The 11,779-nt window shown below is 41.7% G+C and overlaps 1 protein-coding gene across 1 annotated transcript in view; it reads right to left on the reverse strand.

Moving 5' to 3' along the window:
* The window catches only part of ireb2 (iron-responsive element binding protein 2), an 18,611-nt gene extending 7,855 nt beyond the window's left edge, over positions 1-10,756 (reverse strand). Inside the window, exons 1-8 of the mRNA XM_039807896.1 lie at positions 10,649-10,756; positions 7,675-7,758; positions 7,144-7,309; positions 6,816-6,953; positions 3,731-3,961; positions 3,396-3,465; positions 941-1,124; positions 145-284 (exon numbers count right to left, since the gene is read on the reverse strand). Of these exons, the coding sequence (XP_039663830.1) occupies positions 145-284; positions 941-1,124; positions 3,396-3,465; positions 3,731-3,961; positions 6,816-6,953; positions 7,144-7,309; positions 7,675-7,758; positions 10,649-10,673 (1,038 nt within the window). The 5' untranslated portion in view covers positions 10,674-10,756. The remainder of the gene's footprint in view (positions 1-144; positions 285-940; positions 1,125-3,395; positions 3,466-3,730; positions 3,962-6,815; positions 6,954-7,143; positions 7,310-7,674; positions 7,759-10,648) is intronic.
* Positions 10,757-11,779: the final 1,023 nt, after the last annotated feature.

The raw sequence follows: 11,779 nt of genomic DNA on the forward strand, positions 1-11,779 counted from the left end.
CCACATTTATACTTACACAGTTTCAGGTTTCTTTCTGATGATTCTAAACTTTACAATTGTAAAAGTCCTCCACCACTAGTGAGGTTTCCATCTTGTGTGAATAAAAACATTTTCTCCGCATGATGGAGAGCAGTGGAGCGTTACCTTTGTGATGCCGAGGACAATGTCAATGGATGTGGTTAGGGGGTTGATGGAGCCCACCAGTTTACAGCCCACCACCTGAGGAAGGGTCAGCGACACTGGCTGACCCAGCATCACGGCTTCTGACTCGATTCCCCCAACACCTGTAGGAGGAAAGCATGAACAAGATTTTTTTTTTAAATCAACTTGCCTGGTTGACGTTGAACGTTTCCAACAAATATGTCAACAACTGGTGAAAATTTTAAAGTGCTCATATTATGCTAATTTTTCAGGATCATAATTGTATTTAGAGGTTGTACCAGAATAGGTTTATGTGGTTTCATTTTCAAAAAACACCATATTTTTGTTGTACTGTACACTGCTGCAGCTCCACTTTTCACTCTGTGTGTTGAGCTCTCTGTTTTAGCGACAGAGTGAGGAATCTTACTTCTGTTCCATCTTTGTTGGGAGTCGTACATGCGCAATACCTAGGTAAGGACTACTAGCCAGTCAGAAGCAGAGTATGAGGGCGTGCCATGCTAGCAGCTAGGTGAGCATTATAATGTGTGTTACAAAGTGACGTACGTTTGTCTCTGAAGTAAAGGCTGGACTACAATAGAGCTGTTTGGAGCAGTTTGTGAACAGTGTTTTCTGTTGGAGATGGTAAGTCCCTTTGTGGGGGACTTTGGGCTTTTTCACTTTGTAAACCTATAACGTGCACAAAAAAGATATATAACACAATAAAGGAAAGGGAAAAAAGCCAAAAACATAATGTGAGCACTTTATAAAAAAAAAAAAGAAAAAAAAAAAAGAGGTTTACCCCAGCCCAGGATGCCCAGGCCATTGATCATGGTGGTGTGCGAGTCGGTTCCCACCACACTGTCGGGGTAGATGAAACCGTCGGTGACCTGGACCACTCTGGACAGATACTCCAGATTCATCTGGTGGACTGCACCAATGTCCGGAGGAACCATGTTCACATTCTTAAATGCTTTTGAACACCACTGTTTGGTGGACAGACAGGACAAGAACAATAGTTAGAAAAAACATTTAACTTTGTGTCTCACTCAAGGTATAAACACTGTTTAGTTCCGTTCTGTAAAGTGGACAGATAGAGAGTTCTTTTACTTTTCATTGAAAGCTACAGAACATTTCCTTGAGCCATGAGTAAACTTGTTGACTTGTTTTTGTCAAACAATACATTCTGCATAAAGTATTTCTTTTGAGATGAAGACTGCATTAAAAACATTTGGGAAATACACTCATTCGCTTCTTGCAGAGCGTTAAGATTAGAAGATTGCTACTACTCTCATGTCTGAAGCTATAACCAGCAGCCAGCTAACTTTGCTTAGAACTAATTCTTGGTCAGAACCAGTTGCCAGGCAAACAGCGGAGACTCCAGGAAGTTACAAAAAAATTGTCTGTCACATAACTTGCTTTGTGGTTATCACACTTGTGGTTTTTAAATGGATTAAACAAACAAGCTACAATTTGCACAATTTCCTTCAAGACATTTCTCTCCCTCTGATTGTCTGATACTAGTACAGAGCCGGTCGAAAATGTGCCTGTTTGGAACGGCCGATTGCTTGGCCTGTGGTCTTGCTGCTTGTAGAATTCTTCAAAACCAAATTGTACCCCAAAATTACTTACAGAAGGACCAAACCACTTACTCCACTGTAGCCTATAGCCTACTACTGACTTACAGTTTCGGCTACGTCTACATCAGAGGAAGACGTTGTAGGCCTACCTACTGCTGTATTTACCTGACAGAGAATGGGGCAGATTCAGAACGTAATCACAAAATATCACAATTACAATGTGGAGTCATCAGACATTAGCGTCATGGACTCGGTATGAGAGCTAATAAGCACATATCGGCATTCATCAACCACCAGAACCGGACTGTTTGTGTGTGTGTGCAGAGAGAGAGAGAGAGAGAGAGAGAGAGAGAGAGAGAGAGAGAGAGAGAGAGAGAGAGATTGTCATATGATCATCACTTCAGCAGAGGGGCTCATTTCCATACAGGTTTAGTGGCTTGACGGTTAACGGTGAAGTATGGATTTGATTTGTGGGGTATTTTGGCGACGGTAATTTTATTAGTGTTTTTAAAAATGTGATTTTGGCTTTTGGTATAGTCCCTCCACGCCCTACTTTTTCCTTGCAGGTGTTGCATATCGCAAACTTGTTATCTTCTGCACACACGCTGAAGAATTCCCAGACAGCTGACATGTTGCAGGTTAATTCACGAGGTTCCCTACATGTACGAGAATAGCGCGGACACGCTCTTCACACCGCGAGCGGGTACGCGTGACACACAGCGGAAAAGTTGAGAGAAAGGAAAAAGAGGCTGCGCTGTCGCGTCCGTGTGTGCGTGCGTCCTTGAGACCTGTAACTCGTATAACTTATGTTGTCAGTTAATTGTAGCGTTGACCGGCATGAAATCGGCATATTGCCGGTCGCCGGTCATGGCCGAGCACCTAAAAACCGGCCAATTCCGGTCACCGGCCGGTGCATCTCTAGTTACAGCCTTTGACTCTTTTCCTGCATTTATTATTATTATTACAACATAGGTTATACGACTTACAGTTCTCAAGGATCCACGCACACACACGGACGCGACAGCACAGTCTCTTTGCGGTGTGAAGAGCGTGTCCGCGCTATTCTCGCACATATAGGGAACCTCGTGAATTAAACTGCAACATGTCAGCTGTTTGGAAATTCTTCAGCGTGTGTGCAGAAGATAAGTGTGCAATATGCAACACCTGCAAGGAAAAATTAGGGCGTGGAGGGACGACACCAACATTGCACTTTAGATGTGTGTGAATGTCCCACACCAGGAGTAATTTATATAGTTCTATTTTATAGTGATCCATTATCTGTTCAAAGTTTTTCTATGTTCTGTGCAAAATGTTCTATTAAAGAAAAGATAGAAAATAAATATTATGTGTGCTGTAAAGTGGTTAGAAAAAATTAAATCGGCTAAAATCGGTATCGGCTGGCCTAACTCAAAGAAAATCGTAATCGGCCAAGAAAGTTGTAATCGGTGCATCTCTAGCTGTAACACCCCCCACCCCCCGCTGTTGTAAAGCGGTGTCTGTGTGTGATGTGCAGGTTACCTTCCCCACCAGACACAGACACACGTACTGTACATACAGATACGTCTCGCTTTATTAGATAGATAGCCTGCCTATAAGGGCCATCACGCTCTGTCTGCCACTTGTTGTCTGTGGTTGTGCTTTGCATGTGTGGGACTGTAAAATTAGCTCTTTCTGTACCTTAAAGAACTGAAGCCTCTCTTTGTTTCTGATCAGTTCCATTTCCTGATTCTTCAGAGCTGTTTCAGTTCTGCAGAAAATAAGAGAACAGGGCAACAGTAAACATACTAAAGGGGAACTCTTTAGTATGTGATACAAAAAGTGATATGTCAATTTGACCTGTTTAAAGGGGCTGAAACAAAGCAGTGATTTATATTCTATATAGAGTCTGGAGATATAAGACGTAAAACTAGGACAAACAAAAGTGTCATTTAAAAAACAAACATTTTCCAACATTTCATCTCATATGTGGAGTAAATCGCTGTCATTGATCTACAGCTCCGTGTCAAACTCACTCAGACACAGGCTGCAGGTGGAAAGGGCAAAGGAGGGGCGTATTCTCGATCTGCTGGACAGAGGCTGCAGGTCGACCCGAGGAGGCTGGAGAGTCACTGCAGGCAGCTTTACTGCAGGAGCCCCGCTGGCCCCCACACTGTGAGCCTCGCCTGGAGGGTGTGGAACGGGAAGGACCCTGGCTCTGGTTTGGCCCGTCACCTCCACCTGGGTTTGGTGCATTCTGTATGGCACTGCGGATAAAAGAAAGAAATGTTAGGCCGTGATCACACCTGGCGTCTTTTTTTTTTTTAAGCTGCCAGCGTCTGTTTTACATTATAATCCTATGGAGCAAACCGTGTTTTCAAAAAAGTGAAAAAAAGTTCAACTTTTCTGGGGGGACAAAACGCCCAAGCGCTTTTTTGACAGCTGAATAATGACAGGCGGAGTAGCGAGACCTGTCATTTCCATAACAACAAGAAAAAAAATGGAGAAGGTGCCAATGGACAGACTTGTGCTGGTGTCGGAGCACAGCGAGTTATATAGCCGCTTTCCAACCGGAGGGATTTTTGCAGTTCCCAGAACGTAAAGTTTTTTTTCTCGTGTTCCGACTGGACCAATTTGGGGATTATTAAGTTCCTGTAACTCTTTCAGCTCCTACTTCAGGGCACGGTCTTTTCCCTTTTCCCTATAGTGGTGGTTAGATGGCTGTGTTATAATAACAAAAGGTCAGTTCCTATGGCCACTTGGCCAGTGTGAATGCAAATGGTAAAACTGGTTTGGGGGGAGAGTAGTTAGCAGAACTGTTTAGAAGTGGACTGTTCCTATAACTACGTTCCTGTAACTACTTGGTCGGAAAGATATATGACCAGGTGCTCTCTGTTCAGAGAACTCACTTTGTTTTATCTAACGTTGGAACTAGCACCGCACCTCTTTTAAAGAACCTAGACGTTAGAAGGTACACATATCACGGGGAGGGTGGGGTGTGTGGATGGGTGGGTCCGTCGGTTGGATAACAACTGATGTCTGGGATGGGGAGGGCGGGAGTGGGGTGGTTCTGGCATCATGCGCCCTTGGACGCCCCGCTCCTCCCTCCTCGGAAGCCCTGTGCCCCCCCGCCCCCACGGGTCAGCTTGCTCCACGGCCACGGTGGGGGCCGGAGCAGTCGGAGGAAATAGCTGGCTCATTCACCTTGCTCCTCAATTCCCACAGACAAATACCTCTCCTACCAAGCTCCACCCCCACCCCTTTATTTATTTTTTCTATCCCTTCCTTCTGGTGAGCCTCACCTAATCCAACATACTCAAAACTTCATACCCACTCCCTCTCATATGTATAACACAGTACCATGACTCAGTATTTCATACTATAACCACAAAAACACTCATTATACACACACTTAAGGCCCTGACGCACCAACCCGACAGCCGACCGTCGGCAGAAAAGGCAGTCGGACTGATCAGTTGGCTCCCCGACGTCCAAAAAGTGCCTCGGAACACATCGAAGCGACGCCGACTTGAGCATACGTTCTGAGCGTGCGCGAGATGGAATAAGTCTCCATAACAACAGGCGGCGCTAATCTGTAATGTCGCCCAAAAAATTAAAACCAGAAATGACGAACGCGTCACGTGGCTCTGGCTTCTCCGAACATAATGGCGGCTTGTTCGAAATACGATCTATTTTACGAAAATAGTTCACTGAAACGTGTTTCTGAAAACATTTTAAGCGAGAAATAGGCCGTGCTGTTGATGAATCTGTCTTGATTTCAGCTCAACAAAGGTCAGTTCAAAAGATTTTCGTCAGATTTTGAGAGACTCTATCAGGCTCATTCTGCTCCCCATTTCCGTGCGAGTCCCGACGGCCTTGCCTCCGACTGAACATGCCAGGTCGGCCAAAATGAAGGCGTACAGCCCCCCAGACTGACGACGGCACAGGACACACCGAGCAGACTCAGGTCACTGACCTCGCCAGACTGTCCAACGGCCGATTATCGGCCCTGTGTGTCCCGGCCTTAAGGACTAAAGACTCACAGACTTAATTGATCTCAGGTGCTAAGTGAGTGAGTGTGTGAGACCACGTGGGCTCAGATAGGTATAAATAGGATTGGGACAGCACTTCACGAGATCACGTTACCTTGGCGACGTTTAATAACAAAGATGTCGCTGACACTTGCCGGTTTGGGAATTTTCATTTTAAGTTTGTTGCTTTCCACACGGCCAAGGCCCAGGAGACGGCTGCCTGATTCCACATTATTTCAAGCTCTTGTTTTACAAGCTGGAAAACAGGTTGGTCCGTTCCGTGGCCGTGTGTCGTGCTATATACTGTCTCTGGTCGTGCTGTTGTTTACCTTTGTAATTTCCGGATTTCCCTATGGTCTCCGCAGTAAATTTCACAACGTTTTGAACTGTGGGTAATTCCCTTTGGTGAAGTCTGCATCGATGCAGACTCACGGAAAGGGCTCGGTAAGTGTGTACTCAAACCCTCACACCCTTTGAAATTCGACATTGGGACAACCCTAAGCCCTTACGAATTTCGCGAGAACGCGCACCAAAGTCCGTGAGTCCGGACTTTGGGATTGGGCCTATACGTTTTATGTATTTTGTGTTCACAAGCTCATGTCAAATAGTCTTTGTATACTGTATGTTACATGTCTTTTACACTCATTTGGGTTATGTAAGGTTTGTGGGTTTTTGTAATTATTTGTATAACACCTAAGACAAGAAAAAAGAACCAACACCGCTTTGTCTTATCTAGCACCACTCCACATAGAACTCTTGGATATATATATATATATATATATATATATATATATATATATATGCCAGCTTCTTCCTTTTTTTTTTTTTTTTTTTTTTTTAAATACTACAGAAGCATCCTAGTCAACTTTTACTTGTCAAAAAGACACCAAGGGTGATCATGGCCTTATATGCAGAACAGAAGAACAAAAAATACAGCCAAAATAAGTAACTTTTACTATTCCAGCTTTTTAGGAATATAATAAAAAAAGATCCACTAATCAAAAGTCTAATATGTCCATCTTTTACCTCTATGTTCTCACTTTAGTTCATTGTTAACATATGAAAAGGGAAAATATAAATGCAAACACACCATTTGCTATAATCAATCTGTAATGAGTGGTCTACGATGAGGTCTGTGGGGCATTTAGGGTTGACCAGGCTGGGGTCCACGCCATGTTTGGCCACAGCGTCCCTCATGGCTGCCAGGTCCACCATGGCAGGAATACCACTGTCAAAGGAGAAGAAAAATAATTCAACCAAATTTACAGGAATATTCTTCTTGTATAACGCAAAGTATTATAATTTTAATAAATTGTTTATGTCAAGGAACACAAAGAAAGATCATGATTACACAAGATCTAATGAGCCAACTCCTGGTGGTGGATCAGCTGTTTTACCCAAATCCTTGTGAAACTCACGTGAAGTCCTGGAGAAGGACTCGCGCTGGAGCGAACGGCACCTCGGCTCTATTCTGCTGCTGCTGCCAATCCAGAATGTTCTGGACGTCTTCTTCTTTTGTATAAAAGCCATCACAGTTACGAATTGCTGCCTCCAGTAAGACACGGATGGACAGAGGCAGCTGGTCTACACAGAGAAATGACAAAATGTGGCGTTTAATTTCGCACAGTAAACAATGTGTAATTAAATCTGATTGTGTAACTGTTCAACAATTACCTTCATCTACAGGTTTATTTTACAAATGTTATTTATGACTGCTGTTTACTTTTCCATGCATTCGTGTTTACACTACTATCCTTCGACACTATTGTGGTGAACACAATCTTATTATGTAATAGCACAATATGCTAATATATTTCTACTGTACGATCTCGTACTTCTGCTACGTCGTGTAGATCTGAGTAAATTAAGTGCTACCCGGAAAAGGTCTTGAAAGAGGGACGTGTGTTTAAATATTTGCCCTTTCCTCCAGTCACAGGGCCTGAACTCACCATATCTTGGATCATTTAATTTCTGTGGATTGAAAAACTTGTTGCCATCTTTCAGTGTGTCGATTAGATGACTAAATGGGTGCTCTGCAGAGGGAAAACAAACATGTATTAACACAACCATAACTTCTGCTTGCTTTAATAAGTCTAGGACACTATCATATGTGATCGCCTCAAATCATTTTTGTTTTGCCCCAGCAAGTCTGTTTGATCCATGAGACTTCAAAATGAAGTGGTATAAACAAATGGTCCACTACCTCACTAACAACATTTACCCAGTGGAGAGCTCCTCAAAACAAGGCAGATCAAGCAAGGAGAAAGCTTATGCCATCTCTAAGAAACTGGCAGGGGGGATCATTTTTTCTGTGCGGTTTGTGGTTTGTGCATATCATAGAGTATCCATACAATTGGCTAATAGATAATAGGGGTGGGAATCTCTTGGCACCTCACGATTTGATTCTGAGGCCAGCGATTCGATTCTAAACCGATTATCGATGCAACAATTTTTTTATGTACATTTCCATGAGTGATTTTTAAAAATATACATATAAATCTGAGTTTGCTACAAAGCAGCCTCAATATGCTTAGATTTTGACATACATTTGTCACACACAAGTTTTAATGAAATGTTTTGTCTACTGAGGTTTTTGTTTTGTAGTCATTTCATGCTTAAGCCTTAAACTTGCTTGTGAAAGTCTCCTTCTCTCCCAGTAATCTTCCATGTCAAGAGGCCCAGTCATGTTTAAAGGGGGGAGAATTGGCTTCTTAGAACATGAAACATGAGGTGGTCAGATGTAAGGTGATAAAGTAGATGAACAGCCTATATGTGTTTTGCCTAATTATTTTATGTATGTCTTTATTAGATCATGTGTCATTTTGGCCATTTTTGTGTGTTTTTTTTTATGCACTCTTGCCTAAACTTTAAGTTGTTGTCCATTATCCCATCCTCTTTCAGTCACTCTGTTTTCTGATTTGTACTTGTCTGGAGCCAGTAACTTTTAAATAACAATCAACACATAATTTTTCGATTATTAACTTATCAGAATCGAGCATCGAATGGTTCTAGAGAGAATCGCAATGCATCTAAGAATCGATTATTTTTCCCACCCCTAATAGATAATGTTAACAAGTAGCTGAGCAGTTGGTTTTAAGAACAGCCAAAATTAATTAAATTAGACTGCACTGTAACTAAGCTTTGTGGAAAATGTAACAATGAAAAATTATTGATGGTGGATTTTAGGGCAAAATGTAAATGAAGAGAAATTTTTCCCTTTGTGATCTTTAAATGTAGCAAAGTGAGCTCATGCAGGATGTGGTTACCTTAACCAAAAAAATGTATCAGATTCATGGTACTTCGTGACAGTACAGACTCAAAAGGTGGTGGGTTTGGGCCAAAAGACGACTGCTGCTGAATTTAGGCTGTAGCTCTTTAATGTTGATGAGATTCTCCTTTAAAACTTGTATAAAAAGAGTAATATTGTTTGTCTTGGCTTAGCACTACTCACTGGTCTCCCAACAGGACATCATGCTGTAACTTTGGCTCTCTGGTTACTAGCTTTGAAAGAAACCCTTGAAACTGCATAGAACACAATAGACTTGCCCAAACATGAATTGAATATTGTGTAAAATGCCTACAGCATGCACTTTATATTGGGTATTTACTGAATAAATACAAAAAGGAAGAATGTCCTCAAGAACAATCATGCAACCCTACAATCCATCAAGACGGCACGCAGAGGTAAAACTTGAAGGAAAAGATGCGACCACACATATCACAGAACTAGTTTAGTCTTAAAAATCTGACAATAAACCAATGTGACACACTTGGGGTTTCATATCTTTTTCATCTGCAGAATGTCCTCCTCTAAACGCTCCAGCAGAGCATTATCACTGCTGCCGGAGATGAAATTATGTAATTTAGCTCAATTTAACTAAACATGCATGAACCACCTTTGAAACAAAGATTTTATCATAGACAAATACTGATTAAAGAACAGTGTGCTGCAACATATTTAGTAGCAAAAGGCATATGGCAGAAATATTTTAACATTCAAAGCTAAATGGATTCTAACTTTACTGTGGAATTTGGCCTCTTTTGGTCAGATAATTCATAAGCAGCTTGAAGTTCACTCCCATGTTGTTGTTTTTTTACTTTATACATGACAGATTTGCCTGACTCAATGAGATGCTTTTGTCAGTTAGCTAGCTAGTGTTTTCAATAAAGGTACATTATGCAAAAACTAAAAGCCATAACCTAATGTAAAGCAGGCAGAATGGAAAGTACAGTATGATTTATACACAACTTAAACAAATTTGGTTGTTGCTTTATCAGACAATGTCATTGGCACGATAACCTATAATCCAATTTTCAACACATACGTTAGATGTTAATATAAAAAGGAATAACAACATTGCGATGGCAAGTTAACGCGGTGCGAATTGTATAAGTGGTGATGACAATGCAGACTGTAAACATCCTCATATAATATATAAATAAATAATATCTGCATGTTTCCCGATAGCAAGGTAACGTTATGGAAGATGGCTACAAAGCTAGCTCACACTGGTCCTTATCGTAGAGCACATACGCTAACTAACTACTTATCGTGCTACTGGCTGAACGTTTTGACGAGATACGAAAAAGATGTAGGTATATTAGCACACAATTTAGGCTTATCTAGAAAGTAAGCGTATTCCATTTTTAGCATAGCAATGACAAATCTAACGTTAGGTTGCGGTCTTAGCTAATCTAACAGCTTGCTTAGTTGAAAATCAAACATTAACGTTACCAAGCTAGCTAGCTAATGTTAGCTGGTATATCTCCCAACAGTTTGACGCCGGCACTTTATGTAATAGTAACTAAAAGCAAACGACAACCATTTTAAGGGGAACGATGTCTTTTAATCGATTCCTGTCTTTAAAGGTAAAAGGCTTATCGGATGACGGCTTGCTATGCTAGCAGAAGACGTGTCTTTACCTTTGACTAGGAAAGCGAGCGCCATGATGACTTCTGAAATCAACACACGACCAGTTCTGACCGTTCTGACGACTGCACTGGCAACCCCGAGCCGACCAATCAGAGCAAGGAGACCTACAGCCACGCCCATTCATCAATTACTGGCAAAGTAAAACAAAAACAATGACATTTTAACCATGTCTTTATACATTAAACTTTAAACAGTAAAAACAGTTAACTCAATGTCACTTTTTAGCTTTTATTAGAGCTTTTGGCCACATCTCATAGTCTTCACCCGATGGAGTTTGCCCAGTTAACAAAAATGTGTTATTAAAAATAAATGAAAAGGTGGTCATCATTTATATAGGAAGGGGGTCCTTTTAACAACTGAACACACTCTATCCCCTAAGACTGGGAAATGCGGTTGAAAGCCAAGAAAAAAAAGATAGTAAGTGGACCTCTCTTTAGAAAAGGCACAATACTATACAACATGATGTACAAATAAAACCAGATATTGAACAAAAAGGAATAGAAAACTAAATCCAAACAAAAGTGAACTGGAGCAATACCTACATCATCTGCATATCACATATTTAAAATATTGCAGCACAGACTTCTTCTTTTTTTTAACATTTTTAATTTCCAAAGTTAGATTTGGAGTCATTCCATTGGTACCGATAAGATTAAAGGCATGATCCTTCCCATTAGTTCACACTATAAACTTAATGTTCAGCAAAACAGAAAAAGAATAATGGGTTTATTATTCAAAACGTCTGCCATATTTTGTATACACATACATTAATTCATTTGGGAACATGACAGTACATGCCCCAGACCGTACTGCTGGGACGAAACATGACCGGGGGACCGCCGCAGCAGCTATAGGCAAAGCTGTGTTCATGCCCGGGGAAGGACACGCTGCAGCCGGCCACGGAAATCTCCGCCTCCCGCTGCCATCTGGATTAGCTGGGACCGGTGCAGCAACGAGGCGAGGCTGTGTTCCTCCCTGGGGGAGGACACGCTGCCATCTCCGCCTCCCGCTGACATCTGGACTGGATCACTTTGATAGTCGAGATCTCGAGTTTGAAAGTCGAGATCTCGAGTTTGAAAGTCGAGATCTCGAGTTTAGTGTTTGTCCCCAGTACGTGTTTA

Source organism: Perca fluviatilis, chromosome 8, assembly GCF_010015445.1.
Source record: "Perca fluviatilis chromosome 8, GENO_Pfluv_1.0, whole genome shotgun sequence".
Classification (NCBI taxonomy): domain Eukaryota; kingdom Metazoa; phylum Chordata; class Actinopteri; order Perciformes; family Percidae; genus Perca; species Perca fluviatilis.